At 46.4% G+C, this 21022-nt stretch overlaps 1 protein-coding gene across 1 annotated transcript; it reads right to left on the reverse strand.

Moving 5' to 3' along the window:
- Positions 1-338: 338 nt before the first annotated feature.
- On the reverse strand, positions 339-20581 carry CHRNB3 (cholinergic receptor nicotinic beta 3 subunit). The gene is made up of 6 exons (XM_006036448.2): positions 20481-20581; positions 17757-17908; positions 16845-16889; positions 7775-7884; positions 1464-2346; positions 339-984 (listed from the first exon to the last, which is right to left on the reverse strand). The coding sequence occupies exons 1-6, from the start codon at positions 20527-20529 to the stop codon at positions 850-852; spliced, it is 1374 nt and encodes a 457-aa protein (XP_006036510.2). The 5' UTR covers positions 20530-20581; the 3' UTR covers positions 339-849.
- Positions 20582-21022: the final 441 nt, after the last annotated feature.

Below are 21022 nucleotides of genomic sequence, written 5' to 3' on the forward strand. Positions count from 1 at the left end.
TATAACTTTGGGCACCTGTTGGAACATTTAACATATATACAAATTATTCCGGCTAACCAGACAAGCCTACTGTTTTTCCTGATTTATCAATGTGGGAAACAGAGAGCAGTATATGCAGATAGCCTGGCTGCATTGAAATGTGCCCCATCTCCCCTCTGAAAGGAGAGAAAGTTTTTATTCCTACAGACCAGCTAAGATGCACATTGTGTTGACTTCAGTAGAAATTGAGTGAAGCCAAAACTAAGCACTTTTAAAAGCTTCACGTGTGTTTATATTTCTCTTATGGACAAACACATAACATGTAACTGCTGCTTACACAACATAGATAGGTTAGAAAATGCATATGCTTAAAGATAAAGTATACTGGATAGCTCAGTGTATCCGCGCCTATATAATATTCATATACTATTTAACTTCTCCTTGAATGTAACACATTAAATACATGAGGATTCCACATTTTAATAGAATATTTGCATCCAAAAGAAATAGTCTTATTTAAAAACTCAGAGAATCATATTTTGATATAATCAGGCTTAATGGGATTAATTAATTGTGAACTGAGTGATGAAGCTTTGCACACCGTGTAGTCTCATGGATTTCAGTGGGTGAGTAAATCCTCACCATCCTCAGGTTAACACAATGGAGCCCTCAAACTCTACAGCAACTTAAGGATGTGAAGCCCTGTTTGAATGACAAGTTCCATTGACATAATCAGCCTTAACATCATTTACTGAGACCAGGAGGTGAAGTATTCTCACTGCCTCCTTCATTTGCTCTGCACTTCTGAATGGAGGTCTGAAGGTGAAACTATGTTTAAAACATGGCCTACACCAATCCTTTTTTTTTTTTCTACAAACTGCTGTTTAACCACATCCACAAAGCAGGGGTAAAGATTAGAACAGAACCTGTCACTGATACCACCAAAAATAGCCACAGGAAGATCCGATCAAGGACTTGAGCTACAAATTTCCAGTCTTGGACTACCTGGATAAAAAGAAGTAGCGGAAGAAAAATAAGTTAATGACTTTTATTTCTAATATTTATTGATTAATTAAAATTAATTATTTGTTACTAAAGTAATTATGACAAACAGCACTCCTTTGTTAGCATGGTGCCAATAAAATCCCTCATTCCTTTTTCATAATTTGCCTGTAAGCATCATCCCATAAAATGTTATCTTTGTATCAGTTCACATTTTGAGCACCATAACTGGTACTTTTTAAAAAAAATGTAAAACAGACAGCTGGGTAGGAGTGTGAAGGATGGAAGGAAGTTTGGAGAGGAAAATACACTTTATTTGAATCTGTCATGCACTAATGTAAGACAACGAGGAAGCCTTTAAGTTACTACAAACCTACCCGTATGTGTTAGAGAAAGGCATGCACTGAAATATACTATAGATGGAAACAAGTATTCATGTTCTTCTGCTAGAACAAACACATGCCCTTTACATGTTCACATACCTGTCTGATGAAATGCTCCTTCTTAACATGCCCAGAGATATACTTGATGGAATCAGTAGCCTTTTCCAAAAAAGCAATCACAATTTTTTCTCCATCCTTTATTTGTTTGTGCTTGTGTTTTCCTGAGAACTTTGATTTTAGCACTGGGGCAGTTCCTGTAGCATCAGAGAAGGAATAGCGGTCTACATGTCCCTTCATGCACAACAGCCTAGGCAGTTTCTGAAGAAAGAGTCTCTTAACCCAGGGAGCCATTGGATGGTACGTTGCTGAGGACCGGTGGTGCACATTAATAACAAAAACTGTCACAATAATGGACAGGGTTACAAAAATCATAATGAATAATAGATATTCACCAATCAGAGGGATAACTTTGGAAGAAGACGGGATTATTTCTTCAATCACTAAAAGAAAAACAGTAAGCGAGACTAAAACCGATGTAGATAATGAAAGTTTTTCTCCTTCATCAGAAGGTAAATAAAACACTAGCACAGTCAGAAAAGATAATCCAAGGCATGGGACAATTAGGAAAAGAGTATAAAACAGGGGGAGGCGTCTTAAAACAAAGGAATAAGCGATGAATGGATAAGAATATAACCCGTCCTTCCTGTTGCCTTTCATGCCTTTCGCATTTAGGATTTCCCACTCTCCGTTATCAAAGAAGTCTTTCCTGTCTACATTTTCATCTACTAGGATCAAGTCCACCATGCTGCCATCATATGTCCAAGATCCAAATTTCATGGAGCAATTCTGTCTATCAAATGGGAAAAATGTAACGTCCATAGTGCAGGAACTCTTGTAACTGGCTGGTGGAGTCCAGGTAACTACTCCATTGAATTTCACAATGACTTTGGTCATCAGGGAGCCTTCAAACCGTCCGTCAGCACTGAGGAAAGGGAAATAAACTATTTCAGAATTTCATTAGGCTTGACTGCACTACTTGAGTTTTCCAAATGTCATTCTGCTTTCTCCTCCTTTATTTTGGAAGATTTGAAAGCTTTAAGGTTTAACAGCAGTGATATTATCAGACAAGGGGGTACAAAAGATTCCAGCAACTTTATCCCTCAATTCAGAATACCCCAGATGATTGGTCTTATGGGGTGATTGGATTTATCCAGCACCCATCTTTCCCTTGTTTTGTAGACCCCAACCTCCAGGCTGCTTAGCTCCCCTGCCCTGTGAGTCACAAGTGTGCACAACAGTCCAGTGGTTATAGGTAGGGGTCTACCAAAATAGAGGCGGCTGCCCGTCAGTTTCCCAGACAGACCACGGAGCTGGCAGTCATTGTCATGGGCAGAGCGTGGTGGGGGCCCCCCATGCCTCTGATTCACCAAGAGGCCCCCATGGCCCTGCCCCTCATTGCTAATCAGTGGCAGTGAGGACTGTCCATCATGAAGCCCCACCCCTCCCCATGATTGGCGGCAAGGGACAGGGCCATATGATGGACATCCCTTGTAGTGAGGGGCAGGGGCGGCAGTCATCTTGCTGTGCTAGCAGCCCCCCTTCTCCCTTCCCTCCCCTCCCCCCCCAATGGGCCACAGCAGACACAAGGACTGCTGCCTACCTAGAAGGAACCAGCATTTTCTTTTCAGTAAGTTTTTTTATTTTAATTTTCAGGGAGCCCATGCTTTTTTGTGAGGCCTGCCTAAAATTGTGGTTTCCACAAAAATCATGAAATCATGATTTTAGTTGGTCCCTAGTTATAGGACCTACTCCAGTGCTTGAAGCTAAGAAGTAGTGTTACCTACTGGGTAGTGTAGGCAACTGGGAGTCTGTGACTTCCCTCACCCCTCGGGAATTGTGTTGTCTTCTTGGCTTGGTCTGCCTCATTTGCTTAGATGGCAAGCTCTTTGCAGCAAGGACTGTCTTTTACCATGTATTCATAGGGCACCTAGTACAGCAGGACTCTGAGCCTGGTTGGGGTGTTTATAACACCTCAGAAATGGTAGCACAGCCTATTAGTAAGGTTACCTGATGTTTCCCATTACAAGATCCTGTTCTCAGGGACTTTTATCAAATCCGCTTTCAGTCTTCTCTCCCACATGCTAAACAATCACAGTTTTTCCAATCTTTCCTAAAAGGTCATATCCTGTTGCTAAGATTGCTAATCATTTTTGGTTGCTTTTTGCTGGACTGCTTTCAAGAAAGAGATTCAAGGAAATATATGTTGTTTTTTCTGTGCTTAAATAACTTTTACAAGTGTTTGGCTGAGATGCACTTGTTTCGTTTGGAGCAAGGACATGAAATTGGGCAGTGCAGTAGGTCACCTTTTCAAGCAAGCCAGAACTGGTTGAGAGAGAAGCTTTTGAAAATGTTCATATTGCACATGATCACAGGAGACATGTTCGCATTGGACAGGCACTTTTGCCAAAGAGTCTCCATGACATTGGCATGCTCTATCCCCAAGCTACAGGAGCCAAGTGAGATTTTCCATGTAACTGCTCCTGTTTGCTGCTGGGGATTTGTCATCTTCCTGCCTTGCTCTTCTCATCAGTAGATCTCAACACACTTTACAAAGGAAGGCAACAGCCTCTCTCCTGTGTTCCCTGTGTTCCCTGTGTTCCCGCAACTGGAAGCATAAAGCTGAAAGCAACCTGCCTTAACAGTACTGAGAACAAGAGTTGGAAATGCAGAGTGGGTGATGGTAGTGTGAGCAGAGGGATAGGGACTGGTGGGAGAAAGAAATAGGCTCCATTTCCAAGCACTTGGAGAAGGTGATTGGGGACAGTCAGCATGGATTCACCAAGGGCAAGTCATGCCTGACCAACCTGATTGCTTTCTATGATAAGATAACTGGCTCTGTGGATGTAAGGAGAGCAGTGGATGTGATATACTTTGACTTTAGTGAGGCTTTTGATATGGTTTCCAACAACATTCTCACAAGCAAGCTAAGGGAGTACAGGTTGGATGAATGGACTGCAAGGTGGATAGAAAACTGCCTGCATTGTTGAGCTCAAAGGTAGTGATCAATGGTTTGATGTCTAGTTGGTAGCCAATGTCAAGTGGAGTGCCCCAGGAGTAGGTTCTGGGGCCAGTTTTGTTCAATATGTTTATCAAATATGTGGAAGATGGGATACAGTGCATCCTCAGCAAGTTTGCAGATCACGCCAAACTGTGGGGTGTAGTAGGTATACTGGAGGGTAGGGCTAGGATTCAGAGAGACCTAGACAGATTGGAGGATTGGACCAAAAGAAATCTCATGGAGTTCAATAAGGAAACATGCAAAGTCCTGCACATAGCACAGAACAGTCCCATGCACTGGTACAGAGTGGAGACTGACTGGCTAAGCAACAGCTCTGCAGAAAGGGGCCTGGGGGTTACAGTGGACAATAAGCTGAATTCAAGCCAACAGTGTGCCCTTCTTGTAAAGAAGGCTAATGGCATACTGGGCTGCATTAATAGGAGTGTTGCCAGGAAACTGAGGGAATTGGTTCTTCACCTCTATTCTGCACTGGTGAGGCCACGTTTAGAGTACTGTGTCCAGTTTTGGGCCCTGACTACAGAAAGGATGTGGACAAATTGGAAAGAGGCCAGCAGAGGGCAATGAAAATGGTAAGGGGACTGGGGCGCATGACTTCTGAGGACAGGCTAAGGGAACCGGGCTTACTTAGTCTGGAGAAGAGAAGAATGAGGAGGGATTTGAAAGCAGCCTTCAATTACCTGAAGGGTGGTTTCAAAGAGGATGGAGCTAGACTGCTCTCAGTGGTGGCAGATAATATGACAAGGAGCAATGGTCTCAAGTTGCAACATGGAAAGTTTAGGTTAGATATTAGGAAAAACTTTCTCGCTAGGAGGGTAGTAAAGCACTGGAACAGGCTGCCCAGAGAGGTTGTGGAATTTCCATCCTCAGATGGTTTTACACCCCAAGTAGACAAAGCCTTGGCAGGGATGATATAATTGGGGATGCTCCTGCTTTGAGTAGGGATTTGGACTTGATGCTGTCCTGAGGTCCCTTCAAACCCTAATTTTCTATGATTCTATGATTCTAAACTGAGCAAGGAAATCAAGACAAGATTGGATGGGCTTGTGAGGAAGAGAGGGGCTTTCTAGGAAAGGATCCTAGGATGAGGCACCTGGGATGTGGGGTAGAGGGGAGGGCTGTAGTTCAGCCAAGGAAGGAAGAAATGGAGACTCTTCAAGTGAACCCAGAGGAGATATGGATTCCAACTGGACAAGGAGACTGGGCTTGGGATGGATAAGTAGAAAGAAATAGGATGAAAAAGTTGGAAAAGCTAGACAAAACTAGGAAAAGAAGCCAGGGTTGGGAGGACAGTCAAGACAGGGGAGTGGCTGGGGGCAGTGGAATACCATGAGTCTCCGGTGCACAGGGACCAATACTTGCATTTGCACCCCCCCACACTCCCCCCACCCAATCGCCGAGTTGGGGGAGGTCCTCCAGCAGCTGATCGCCGAGCCCAGAAATGCCAGTGGCTGAACCAGAAGTGCTGGCGGCAGAACTGAGACCAAGTACACCCTGGTGGGGCCGACCAGCGCCCCCCACCCAGGCCCCCATCAGTACACCACTGGCTGGGCGTGTAGAATCCCTCCCTCTCCAGAATCAGAAATGGACTCTAAGGCTCCCAAGGGCAAATTTAATTCTGTCTTCTGATTTTGAGTACCTGGCTTTGAACTTTCAGTGATCTTGTAATGTAGGTGTACTTCTTATGTGTGCCATAAAGAGTAATAGAGTTGAGTCCATGTCTGAGTGCTTTGTTGGATCAGGACCTGAGCTAGTGCATCAGGCATTACTCAGGTCCTCTGCAGGGTGGAGGTGGCTCACAGGGTATAACCACACAGGCTGCTCTCTGCCTGCATCAAGTCTAATTTATATGCTAATCCCTCTCCCCTTCCTTCCCCCTCATGAACCACTCCCTGTTCTGGAGATTTCCTCTGTACAAATTCCAGGGTTGCATGTCAGCCACAACTCATGGAAGAAACCTAACTGTGTTCCTAGCAAACTGCTTTCCTTTTCTCAGCTACTTAAAAATGGTTCTTGGTTAGGAAAACACATGGAGTTGGCTAAAAACCATACCTCCTGGAATTAGTCTCAGGAACAGATAAGGACTCTGTGTCTGCCTATCCCTCCCCTACTTTTATGCCCACAGTTCAGTAGCTAACACACTCGCCTGGAAATATGGAAGTCCAGTTCTAGGTCTCCTCACCCAGAGAAGATATGAATGTGGGGAATCACAATCTTACCAGCACAACACTCTAACCACCACATCACAGGCAGGCATTATTTGCTCCCTCTTTTGAAGCTAAACTGCAAAAATGGTAACTAGAAAAAATAGAGTACAGGGAGAAGTTTCTGCCTCACTGGGAGAAGACCCAGGTAGAACTCAAGGCCCCTCCTGCCAGACCAGCAGGACCACACTAAGCAATATGTCCTCTAGCCCCATATGCTGCTGCCCAGAGAGCTGGTTTCAGGAGTGCTGAGAAAGGACTGGATAATACCTGAGCTGTGCTGTGGTGGCTAGAAGTCAGAGGGTGCATCTATACAAGCATACTTCACTGTGAAGCATGTGTGTCTACACTTGCACAGGCTTACTATGCAGTAAACCTCATTAATCACAAGTAAAGTTGCTACCTGAAAATGCAAGTAGCAAATTTACTTTTGATTAGTAACAGCACAGTAGCGCTTGTGTAGATGACTGACGAGGAGCAAATCTGCTCCCAGTCAGCTGTCCACCAGGGGCTGGGAGATTGCTCCCTGCCCCTGGGAGCTGCTTGCTGCCAGGGTGGGCTCTGCCATAGGAGCCCAGGCAGGGACTATTTTCCCCCTGCCCCAGCAGAAGGAACCTCCAAGCCCCCTGTTCCCAGATCACAATTGCGGAGCAGGGGGGAGCCTGGGAAATCTTTATCTCCCAGCCCCTGCTCTGCCATCGTGATCAGTAAGCAGGGGGCTGAGAAACCCTTATCTCCCAGTGTAAGCTCTGCAGTTGCAGGGCTGGCACTGGGAGATAAGGGTCTCTCAATGCTGGCCCCACAGTCACAGAGCTAGCACTGGGAGAGAAGGATCTCCCAGTGCCAGCCCTGCAGTCACGGAGCTGGTGCTGGGAGATAAGGGTCTCCCAGCACTGGCCCCGCAGTGCAGAGCTGGCACTGGGAGCTCCCTGCTGGCAGGGGCTGGGGAGCCCGTTCCCCATCCAGCTCTGCAACTGCTCAGCTCAAAGCATCAACACAGTACTTGCTGTCATGGTTGGAGTTGTGGCTAACATAGGAGGAACATGATTCATTTGCTCATGAGTCTAAAGGGACATCATATATCTCAAAGAAGGAGCAGCACAGGGGAAAGGGAAGAGCCTCATACTCACTTCTCAAATAAAACAATGTCTGGGAGCCAGAGCGATTCTGAGGGAACGCGGATCGCTGTGATCCCACCGTAGTCCTGGGGGTTCCAGCACAGCTTGTGGTCTACCCACTCCTGGAACGAGCCAACAATGTCCTCTTTCCTCTCACCCTTACAAACTCATGCAGATAAACAGGTCATTTGTCTGCCTCCAACAGTTTTTAATACACAAGCACATGGCTATTTGCATTGATTCTGTTAGGCCCAGCACAGCAACAATGTTAATAACACAGCAACGCTATCATGACATAAATGCTAGTAGTCATGCTGGTAGTTAGCTCACATACCGTTTTCCATTATTAAGGATTCTTTGAAGTTATTTGTGCTTCTATGAATATTTGCTTATGATATCCTACAGGAGAAACCCTCTCAAGGTAGAGAGATGCCTTTCTTTTTTGTCCAGTGAAATTCCATCCAGATCTGACTAAGCTACAGTGCATTTAAAGGCCATCTTTTCCATTTCTCCGTTGCTTTCCACAGAAAAATTTGGGCAGCCTACCAAGGTCACTGACCATTCTGAGGCTGGGCTCATGCCACCACCAACACATCAGCAGTAGCAGTAGATGCTGCACGCCTATGGGCTACCAGAGCACTACAGTGTAGAGAGAACTGGGCTTCTCCCCAGGACTCCTGCTCTACTCCACCCCAGGACAAGTATCCCATCATCCCAACCCCCTGTAGAGCACCAGACAGAGCAGGAGGTCTTCCACATCCTGCAGGAGCAAGAAAGAGCACCAAGCTGAGCTCCTCCTACGTGTCTCCCTGGACCTCCCCTATGAACCCACCATTCCCCTCGTCCCCAAGGACATCACAAGGGGCAGGAGCTCCCTCAGATCCCACAGCTGATGATGAAGTGTTGAGCCAGGCTTCACTCATAAAATTTCTTGGGCCCTGGCAGATGTTATTTCCATCAAGCAACAGATAATAATGCTCAATGTCATTCACACCATGTGACCTGTTTCAGTCACCGGACAAACTAGCCAGAGAGGGGAAAAGTGCCTTGGGAACTTTTTGGTTCTGCCAGAACTCACTAGCAAGGGTAGGGTTACCATACATCCGGGTTTTCCCAGACATGTCCTCTTTTTGAGCCCTCTCATTTCTGTCCAGGCAGGTTTTTTAAATCTGCCCAAATGTCTGGGATTTTGCTTTCCTCCTCTGGCGGGAGCAGGGGGAGGGCTATTGGAGGCCGCAGAGAGCACAGACCTACCTGCCTGCAGTTGCAAAGGCACCTGCAGACCCATGTGGTGCTCCCTGCTGCCTCCAATTGCCCTCCCCCTGCTCCCAAGCTAAATCCTGGACATTTGGTCAGGGCAGGGGGATTGGGGGATGGGGCTGCGATAGGGCAGGGGGAGTGGGATGGAAGGGCTGCCTGCTCCTCCAGTGGGGGAAGGGGGCTGCTGAGGGTCCTCTGAGGGCAGCAGGAACCTCTGTGGCCAGTACGCAGTACAGGGGCCAGTGCCTGTGCTCTGTGTTTGCAGGGGCTGAGTGGCCAAGAGATGCTGCCCGGGGGGAGGGGAGGAAGGAGGGGACCCATGGCCAGGCTGGCTGACCCAGCACAGCAGCTCCATCCCAGGGCGGGGGGGCACAAGCCTCCTCTCCTCTTCCCACCAGCCCTTGCTGGGCCCTGACATACTCCGCTACCTCCTGCATGAATTGGAGCCACCACATTCTGGCCTGGTCCGGACAGGGAGAGCTGGGGCATCTCCGGCAGAGCTGGGGGCAGGGTGCTGTGGGTTGGGAGTGAGGGGCACCGGGGGGGAGGGTCAGGGGTCAGCTGTGGGTTGGGAGTACAGGGGGCACTGGCAGCACCAGGCTGTGGGTCTGGACTGAGAGGCACCAGCAGGGACTGGGGTGGGGGGCCTGTGAGTCAGAAGTGAGGGGCACCATCATGGCCCAGGGGGGCAGGGTACTACAGTTTGGGAGTGAGGGGCACTGGCAGGGCTGGTGTGTGGAGTGGGAGAGAGGGGCAGCAGCAGGGCTAGGCAGGGCTGTGGCTTGGCAGTGAGGGGCAACAGAATGGGCAGGGGCAGGGCACCGGCATGTGTCCTGTCCCCCCCCACCCCCAAGCATGACAGGCATCCTCTTTTTTGGACCCATAAATGTGGTAACCCTAAGCAAGGGGAGCTGAAGAACAGCTAAGCTTCAACTGAAGAACACCTCCCCAGCTTCAACTGTGTTGCTAATGAGAAGTGAGTGCTGAGATGAGCTCCCCTGATTGAAGGAACTGCTCACCCAACTCTTGTGGGGCAGAAGTGGGGAGCCTCAAACTCTCCCAGAATATTTTATGATTTTCCTTTCTCCCCATCTTGTCTTCCCTGTCTCCCTCACCCCAGCTTTCCAAACAAATCCCCCCACCCCCACCCAGACTCCTATTATATGCAAGTAAATCATGTCATGTTGAGTGTTTGTTTACACTCTGTCTCTTACAGAGAAAAGGTGCTAATGGACTCTTAAGAAGTGGCCTTGAAGACTGGTTGGGAAAAGGGAGGAGGGGAAGTGAGACATGACATCTGATGAAGCACCCTGAGGCAGCAAAGTTCAGCATGAGCTCCAGAGAGTCCTCTTGCAGGAAGGAGCAGAAAAAGAGAGAGAAGTTCACCTTGGGATGCTGGAGGACCTAGCCAACACTATCATTCTATATGTAACATACTACGCATGCATATTAAAACACAATACAAATGAGCAGCAAAGATATTTTACATTTTTCAAGTCATGTCTTTGTTGCTAGATCACCATTTTTGCAGCTTATTATTGGGCGATAAATTCCTTGAATGTGCGGGATGTTATAATTAACACACTAATCACAAGATAAATATAACATCTACCAAGGGTCCCAGACCCAACCTTCATCAACCTTGCACTGCCAGTGCATAAAATCTCTTCTAAGACTGCAGCATTCCTTTGCTACTATCTAATGTGGCTGGTCCTGTTCTTGAAAGACGAAAAGTCTATAGGACAGAGCTAAAGATGCAGATTTTGACCTCTGCTGACGTTACCAGTTTCAGATTATTGCAGACATGCAATAGAGTGTAGCTTCATCTTTGTCAATAGTAATAATAATAATGAACTAGCAAATTATGCATGACAGCCTATCCTGAAAGAGCAATTTTTAGGTTGCAAAGTCATTCACTCCAAAGTTTGGAAATGCCAGCTTCCTAGTTGTCTATGTCATGTGAATTTTCCCTCTTTGGGTCTGGGCATAATAATACAGTCTTTAATTACATGATCATATATAAGCTTTTTTAAAGGATGCCTGCATCCATCAGTGTACAGGAGAGACAAGCAAAGGTGCAAGACTGCCCGGGCAACCAAAAAGCTGATAATGTCTAACTTCTGTGCACTTGAATTTGCCACCTAAACAGTGATTCTTCAACATAAAAAGTAGCAATCATCAGTGTCGTCATCGTCATCATCATCATCATTATCATCAATCATTCCTAGCGTGTCCCATAATATAATAAAAAATGATGATTAATCTTAATGATTAATTATGGCTATGGATATCCCCTTGACGATACAAGTGTCACAGTAGTTGATGTGACACAAATGAGTTTATGGAGCCTTCGGAGTAAATCGGGACAAACTCATAACACTCAGATTTTCCACTCTCCTTCCTTTTCCCTTGTTTGATTTGTTAGCTGCAGTGAGCTCAGTGCACAATCTGGGGACCTGGAGATTTACATGATGTTCACAGAGAAAAGCAGTTCTCCTGCTGTATTCATTATTTATAGGATTTTAGGGTGCCCCGTGGGAATGCAAAGAGAGGAAAGATGTAAACTCAAATCAATACTATTCATAATAACAGCAGCTTGCCATAAAAGCTCCAGAGACAGGGGCTTAAATAACCCTGTTTTTTCCCCAGAAACACTTTCCCAGGTACCTCCTGATTGGTTAAACATGTCCCAAAAGGCAATACTTTTTTGGCCTCAGACTATGACTCGGCAGAGTTTGGAGTGAAACTGTCACAGCAAGGATGTTGCTTTCCTGGATCATACCAATGCAGCAGGAAATGCAGAATGATTTCTGGTCACATGCACTTTCTCTAGTCCGACACTATGTCAATGAGGACTCAGAGCTGAAGGTGCCACTACTGATGCAGGGGGGGGCCCACTGCTCCATGGCCAATTCCGCCTTCTATTTCCCATCAGTATTATCATTGTCACTGTTGCTAGATAATGATAATTTGCACTGTGGTATTACAATACCACCCCAGGGCCCCAATCAGGATGTAGGGACTGTAAAAGTACACAGAGTCACAGGTGTGAAGGCCAGAAGACACCACTATGGTCATCCATCTGTCCTTCTGCATAACAGAATCCAGAGACTACCACCCTGACTGCAGTGGCTGCATAAAGTCCAGTACCTAATGGTGGAGCTACCATCCATATCTTTGAAGGATGACTTGTCTTTCTTTAAAGACACTGAGTGACAAAGTATTCACTGCCCCCTTGGGATTCTGCTGAAGTGAGAGAGGGCAAGAGCCACACGTGCCGTACCCCCCCATGACCAAGAGGGCAGGAAAAGGAGATGCCCTGGCTCTGCCTTCTTATTGGCCAGCCTGAGGACGTGGCCAAATGGACCCTGGGAGAGAACTTACCCCTGCCCAGAGCAAAGAGGACCAGGGACTTGTATTCCAAGTTACAGGCTGGTTTCTGATCTGCTCCAGTGAAGATTCACCTACAGATCTGCCCCCACCTTACAACAGGGGCCAGGGCAGAGTATGTCTGCACTATGATCATTTTCAGTGGATGTGTCTATACAAGATGCTAGAAGTGCAATAGATTAATTCTGCACTACAACAGTGCGCCACAGTGAAAGTCGTACTAATGTGCTAATGCGCAGAAGAATTAGTCTACTGCACATTAGCATCACCTAAAAGACATGCACCAGTGCTACTAAGCAGTAGTGCCATTTATGGCACATTAAATTAGTATCTGTTATTACAGGTACTAAACTTAATGCGCTGTAATTACGGCACATTAATGCACATGTTGACATGCCCATTGGCATATCATCCCACTGAGAACACAACTAGCTGGCTACACAATTTAGAGCAGCCACTTGCCTGCTCTAATTCACACCCATGGTTTGGGGCAGAATCCAGGAGACATAATTTGCTTCCAGACAGGCCTTGGGACAGGAGTCCCTGCAGTTGAAAAGACCTGAGTGCATGAACTGTTTCTAGCTTTACAGTTTCCTCCCCTTGCATTGATTTCTCTCTGAGCCAAAGCACCGCTTCGTGTCTGCAGGGGGACCAGCCACATGTCATGTTACAAGTGCTAAAAATACAAATTGGTGCCTTAAAGGATGAGTGGTTCATAATGCGAAACTCCTCAGGAGCTCCTTGGTGACAGGGACTATACTGGTGTGTGCTGCAGACAGCTTGGGGGAATGTGCTACAGGAGGCCCCTTGCTCTATAACATTATCGTTAAAGCTACTCTTGGAAGTCAGCTCTGTTGTTCTCCTCTGTTTTATCTGAGGGCCAAGTCTGACTCCTTTTCCCAGTGATTGGGTGTTTTGCTTGCTGCATAGTATTTAAGATTCCCTAACAGCTGCCTCATTGTGCCATTGGCAAAGGAGGCCTCACAGCAGCACTTAACCCCAAGAGAAAATGCATTGCCCCTGGACATGGACCCTTGCCCTTGTCAGATACAGATGAAGGTTACAGACAATATGATCTGCTGGCCTTTTCCAGCTCTCATTTCTCATGCTCGTTCCATCCCAAAGTGCCTAACTTCCCTGCTGTCTCCTGAATCCTGACATCTGAGACTTTTTGGCTGAAGTTAAAAGCCACAGAATTTCCCTGCGACATTTAATCAGATGAACCATATAAGACTCCAGGTCTCTGTAACTTGCGGTTGTCAAAATAGTCTAGCAATTCTTCCAGTACATTTAAGCCCATATTCAGCAAAACAAAGCCAGATGAAGAAGGTCATGTATGATCATATGATCCTTTGTCCTGACATAGAAAGTACTGGCCAGATCTGTCCACCCACCTTCCTAAAGATCCTGTTATTGGCATAGTTTAGGAGCTGGCTGATATTTTAGGCAGGGAAGCCATCTTAGCACTGTGAATGCTCACAATGAAACACACCAAAGACAGGAGCCCTGAGAGTGGCACTGGGGCAAAGGCTCAGGGCTGAGGTAGGCTGGCGGCACTGCCTCATTTCTGGGTTTCAGTATATGCTAGGCAGGAATGAATGTATGCAGTTCTGGGCTCAGCACAAAGGAGTGTAGACATGACCATGGGTCCTCTAGTATTATAAGCAATAAAGAACAGGAAAATAGTTGGGTTGAGCTTCACTATATCTCTCTACCATTGGCTGATAATCTGTTGGAAACTTGACACCTGTGACATAATTTAGAACAATCCCTCAAGTGCTCTAATTCACCTTGGGCCCCATTGTTACTTGCTGTTTATAGTAGGGATTGGCAACAATTCCCAGAAGGGAGTCAGAATGACCTAACTCAGGTCAGAAGCAGGTGGACACTTCTCCTTGCTGCCTGGCTATGGCATGGTGCAAGGAGAGCTACCCATTATCGAAGTCAAGACTCCACAGGCCACATCCAACCCATTGGTTGTATGTTGTCAACCCCTCATTTATAGGACAAAGCAGGTTGGTAACTAATTGTGATTGTCATGACAAACCAAATTCTTTTCCATATATTAGGCATCTAAGTGCAATCCTATTCAACCTTGCTTCAGACCCTAAAAAAACTCTTTTTGTAATGTGATTGTTTTGGCTTTAAGACTAAATCACAAAGAACAGCAAGGAGGAGGAAAACACAGCCATTCTTTGCATTAATATTTTTTCTAGATACCTGAGCAAAGTAGAATACAATCATATTTATGTGCCTAAATCCACTTAGGTCAAGGGCGGGCAATTATTTTGGATGGAGGGCCGCTTACCGAGGTTTGGCAAGCTGTCAAGGGCCACATAGGTAGCCCTACCCCTTGACAGGTGCCCCACTCCCTAGTCGTCATCTTGTGACTGGAAGTCCTGCCCCCTAACCACTGACCTTTGCCACCAGAAGTCCCTCCCCCTGCCCCCGGAAGTACTCCTTTTAGCAAGGGGTTTTGACATCTTGGAACTGGAAAAATACCAAATTATATTATAAAAAGCAAACATCTACAACATTTGTTAATTTTGATTTCAAAAAATATTTTTGTCCTGATTTACATGTCTTTGTGCAGTGCACATAGAGGTGATTGCACAATAGATTAATATTAAGTCTTACTCTTGTATATTGAGAGGGGGTGGGTATAGGTGTGTGGGGGCTGCGTGTGTGGGTATGTGGGATGAGGGAGCATGTGGATGTGTGTGTGGATATGTGAGATGTGGGTGGGTATGTGGTTTGTGGGGGGCTGTGTGTGGGAGGAGGGTGGCTGGGCTGTGAGGGGGGGTGTGGGTGTGGGGGTCTGTGTGTATGACAGTTTGAGGGGGTTGTGGGTGCATGTGTATGGTGGAATGTGTGTGGGGGACTTGCCCTATGGAACACACATGCACACACAGACAAATACATACAGACTCTGCCCCTGCCTGCACATGCGCGCGCGCACACACACACACACACACACACACACACACACATACTGACGTGGTATATGTATACTGATGCTCCCCATGTCAGCGATGCAACCGGGGGGCACATGATGCTAGAGCGGGGGATAGGCAGGAAGCAGGGAAATGCCTGGGGGTGGGATGGGGCTGGGTTCCAGTTTCCTGCTGCCGGCTCCCCCTGGGTCCTACTGTCCCTGGCTCCTGTCATCTTTAACAGGCAACCAGGGGCAAATAAATATGAATTTATGAAAATTTTAGGGGCCCCGCAGGCCAGATAGAATAGCCTAGTGGGTTGGATCTGGCCCATGGGCCATGTTTTCCCGCCCCTGACTTAGGTGCATAATGGATGGGGCAGGATCTGGCCCTATGCCAATAAGCTAACAAAACTTACCTTGAGAAAAATAAGGTTCTCTGGTAGGTAGAGAGAAGATATGTTGGAAGGGAAATAATTACTGAATTTCCATCTTGTATTTGTATAACAGTCTGTAATTACAGTGGACTATATCCACCAAGGACAAACAATTTATAAAGTGATGGTTAATTTGCAGGAATCCCAAGTCTTTTAATTATCTGGTAAACTTGCTGATGGTTTTATTGTTCTGTTTGCTGCATTTTGCTGCAGAAAGGCCATGAACAACACTTGCCAAGCATGCAGATGCCTTCTCAGAATGAGATATGAGAGTCCCTCGGGGCAACAACAGTGTGCACCACATCCTAAAAGTGGCCTTAGCTGGATTCCCAGAAATACCACAAGAGGCTGCTTTCCTAAGCTACAGCTGGCACAAGACCATTGCGAGCAACAGGGAACAGGAAGGGCAGAGCACATGGACATATTTATGGACTGGTTACCAAGTATGGGAAGAGGAAGGCACTTAGCTCAGACTCTCTGCCCCTCAAACGCTTCTCTAAAGCCTCCCATTGCATGCAAGGATGTGATGGTAAGAGCAGAGCAACATCAACTTCATAAAGGACCAGAAGGTCCTAGCCCTTCTCTGGCTCTGCCAGGAAGTAAAACACACTGGATGTTTTTACATGTGCTTGGGGTAAGGGGGAGGTTGCTTTAATTAGAGCAGCTCCAAGAGCTGCTCTAATTAAAGCGCCTGCAGCGTCTTGTTTATCAGCATCCCCATGCTTCAAAATGGTGGTTGGGGTGCTTTAACAAAAGCTCATCAAACAATCTTTAGTTAAAGCACTCCCACTGACATTTTGAAGCATGGGGACACTGATACATGAGACATGGAGGCTGGCTTCAGCATGCTAATTAGCATGCTTCAGCTGACTCGATTAATCGAGTTTCCTCTGATGCACTGTATTTATAGTGCTTCGGAGCAGCCTCCCCACATGTGTACAGGCACCCCCTGTTATTTTCCTGATGGAGTTCTGATGCCAGCCCTGGGGATGACTGTTTAATAAATGCTCCCTGCTACAATCAAACAACTCAGTGTTTAACACAACAGGACAGCCTGCTTTACCTGTTTCAGCCACACATTTGTCGTCATCAGCTGATTCTTTTCATCCTAGAGACCAAAAGCACAGAGCATCGAAATTAAAACTATCCAGAGAAAAGAAACATTTTCCATTTTCCCATCTGACTGAATGGGCTTCAACTGCCCTAGGAATTTTGGAGTCAGTGTCAGAATTTCCAAAGCAATTGGCACCCATTTGGGCACCTAGGTGAAATGAACAGAGTTTCCAGAAAGCTCAGCCCCCGGTAGACCTTGGGAGACCCTGGGGCTTGAAAATCTAGGCTGGGATTTTCACTGCAATAAGATCCAGTCAATTTCATTAGGGGAAAAATATCATCACAAGACAAATAATTCAATACCAGCCAATGACCTCCTGGTTAGACCCCTCACAAGAAAGGCAGGAGTCACATATTCAAGGACATGCCCTGCCAAATTTGGACCAATGATTTGAATCTGTGCCTCTCAGAGTACCTGACTATTAGGTATGTTAGGGTAGGACTCTCCAGCCAGCCTATTCATAGGGTTCACACCAATGGAGCAGTGTCTTTTTGCTGCTCTGCATCTGCACAGTGCCAGTAGACAATGAGGCCCTTTTCTTGGTTGGTTCCTGGGTGATATAGAAATGGAGGGGCTTCATACCCATCCTGTGAGAGTAAGACACAGGAATCCCTAGTAAGCAGCCATCAGGTACAGGGATGTGAGGGAAGCTGTGACCTCTCCATCTCTTACCTGCCTCACTTCATCTACCTCTCCATCACTTACCTGCCTCAAAACCCTACTATCTTCCTCGGTTGCAAGGGAAGAGGTTACTTAAGTAAGCTTTCCTAGAGTCTAGTTCCCCCATAGACAATAATGACAACAGCGTGAGTTTGCTGAGTCAAGATTTGTTCTTTCTTAAAGGTCCTCTCAGTTGCTTACCACATCCACTAGCTGAGATATCTTTAATCCAAAGAGGACTTTTATTGTATCATTGGAGTTTTCAACCGGTCGAACCGATTTCTGATACCCTTGAAATAAGTGCCTCAGGAGAGCATCTTCATTCTCAGCAATGGAGCCGAAGGAAGCCAAAGCTGAAAGAAAGCAGAGAGAGGAGGAGGGGGTCTGTGCATGTGACTATGTGACATGGAGCACTGCTTGAAGGAAAGAGCCAACGAGGAAAGGCAGCACAGATGACACCAAGTACTTAAGCCTCCCCCCAGAAGCTTGATGGATAAACCTTGAGGAATTGAGTCTGTGGGCTTTCAATACCGACAGTGAAGGGGGCAAGGGAGGTAAATTAACTCCAATGTGGACTGGCTGTGGAAACCAGCTGGGGTTTTGATCCATTTCTGTTAGTGCTGGATTTTTTACTGTGAGTGGGAGTATTGCTAATTGCTTATTAATGTGCTTTTTAAAGGGTGTTGGAAGAGCCAGCCAGACCTCATCTTACATTGTCCCTGTGTACCCGCTGAAGCAGGAAGCAAACATAGCATGGTATTGGTGATACATCTTGGAGAAAGCTGCTGTTCCTGTTAACCCCTCCCCACTGATCTAAGATCTGCCAGGTTAAATAAGCAGGTATCCAATTCCCTAATAAAGGAGGGGGTAGAAACTCTGTGGGAAACCCTGACCCAGGAAGTTCTTCACACTTGGGGAAGCAATGACTGCATGGCAAACTGGGAGTACCGGGAAAGCAGGCAGCCTGGGAAACCATGCATAGAGCCATGTCCTATGTTCTGTGCACCATGGGTCACACTGGCTAAGGACTTGCAAGAAAGCAGCTTTAAACATGACAGGGTATAGCCTGAGAAATTTGGAGTCATCCACTGTTCCTCCTCTCTTCCTTCTCCCTGCCCCCGTGCTCAACCCGCAGTGGGAATGAATTTTGCAAAGTGAGATCTGTATGCACTACAGGCCGCTGGGAAGCAGAAACTTCATGCTGCTCCTCTGCTCTGCCAGGTGTCCATTTCTCACTCTCCTCCAGACTCCTCCAGAATCCTTCCACTCTTCTGTCCTCACAGGCAGCAGCTTTCCCCCAGGTCCAGGATCCCCCGTTTCATCAAGGGAAGATGGTGGCCACACAACCAGCCCACAAGGGGCACACAAAATCCCCTGTCCTCAAAATCCCTTTCTGACCCCTTGTTGCACCAGCTCATTGGGTGGCATCCCCTGCTCTCCTCACCCGATCCGTGGGCAGGAGAAGGAAGCAGGGCTTGGTTTGTCTTCCATGCCTCAGGGTCATTTAGAACCCCAGAGAGTGTTAAGAAGAAGCATGGATATGCTCTCCTGCACACCAGTGGACTACAAAACCTTCAGTTTACTTCAGTACAACCATCCCCACCCTCACCTCCCTGAACCCAGCACAGCAATATCCCTGTGCTAAATAATTAGCTTAAAAAGTTAATTTTTGCAGGGAACCTCAATCTCTGATTAGCCACAGAGCCTCTGGGACCTGGCTATGGCTAGAGGGAACAATGGAGACTTGGTGAGATGTGTCCAAAAGCTGGAGTATTGTGTGCCTTGAAGGGCACAATCAATAAAGGAGGCACAGAAAAACAAAGCAGAGGGAAAATAAATCAGGCCAAATTCAGCTGTGGTGCAAATGGTAAGTTCTGGTGCATACTGATGTGAACCAGTCTCTGTTTACTCTGGGCCTTAAGAGAGCAGAGAGATGGGAGGCAGATTTGAGGCTGGTTCAGAGAAGCCATATATTTAACAGCAATAAAGTAACATGGAACACAGAATAAAATTGGGCTGAAAAACATGTCCGTCCAAAGGGGTCTGTTCTACCAGGATCTTACCTCCCCAAAGAGCAGTGTGGCTTGAATTGCTTACAGACTGCAGATAAGGCAACTGAGAATATACTGAAAGGACCAGGGTCAAACTTAGAGATGGATAGGACTGGCAGGCATCAGAGCTCAGACTCATTTCTAATGTTATTGATTCACACACAAAAAAAGTTTCACTGTTCCTTTGACTGCTCTGACAGGCAAGCTTAATTCATCACATTTGCCATACTGCTTATTCTGCCCTGGTTAACTTTTTCTCATCCACAGGGGGATGTGCCAGGGAGACCTTCAGGTGCTATGAGCAGGTGAGTTGATAAAAGAATAGAAATCCAGCCTGGATGGTGTCATAAGTTTATTACACACCATTTGTGCAGTAGAGACATATACATGGCACATTTAGCCTTTTCTTGCCTCACCTAACAGGCTTTTTTCTCCTCTTAATGCTGGAAATCTACCCCTCGCCCTGTTTAGGGAAAAAGAACACACTCTCTGAGTCTCTCAGTTCCCAAAAACATATTGCTGTCCTTTCCAACCTGCTGTATATTTTGTGAAACTGGGTTTGAAACACAAGCTGTGCTGTTCTGGGTACAAAACAGCTCTGTTATTTTTGTTCACGTCATCTCTGCCAAAGTAGCATCTGCACCAATTTAAAAGGCTTTTAATATTGAAGAAAGCACTGCTAATGTGCGAGCTGCTATTGCAACTCATACAAGGGACAAATGTAGGTCTTCCAAGTTGCTTTGCAAAGAAGTAGAGGAACTTGTGTAACAATGAATGCCAGTGCCTGATTTCAAAGGTCAGACACCCAACTGCGTTTCAAAAAATAAAATGCATTTCTGCCATTTAGCTTGAAAAGGGAAGAAATTGCACTTACCTGACTTGCTCAGACAAAGAATGAGAGGCATGAACGCCAGCACCAGCATTGTGGAAGCTTCCTACAGCAGATCACTCGTTTTCACGCATAACCAAATTCCATCCTAGAAATCGGTTAATACAAACTAATTAAGGAGCATGAAGGGGAACAGAGTCTGCAAGGAATGGGAGTACATTTCCAGCCTTATCTTGCATCATTATGAAGCTTCTTAAAGTACACTTCATTGATTTCCAGTTAGCTGTCACATCCTGTAAGCCTAAAAAAAAGTCCCTGGGTCCTAAACTCTGACTTATTTAGCCAATGCCCTTATCTGCTAAGCGGCATTGGCTAGCCACAGTTCAGGAACAGCACAAAAATGTAAGGAGTAGGTAGCCAAGACAGAGCCTATCCCCTGACTTTATCTTATATTATGGATTAAAGATGTCCAAGATGAAAAAGACCAGCTTTTCCCAGTGCAGGACTGTGTACTGCAGTGTTATATCCCAACATACTGTCCTCACAGTCTACTGTTAAAAGACATACTCTAGTTCCCCATGGGAGAA

This window comes from Alligator sinensis, unplaced genomic scaffold (genome assembly GCF_000455745.1).
Source record: "Alligator sinensis unplaced genomic scaffold, ASM45574v1 scaffold1851_1, whole genome shotgun sequence".
In the NCBI taxonomy this organism is placed as follows: Eukaryota; Metazoa; Chordata; order Crocodylia; family Alligatoridae; genus Alligator; species Alligator sinensis.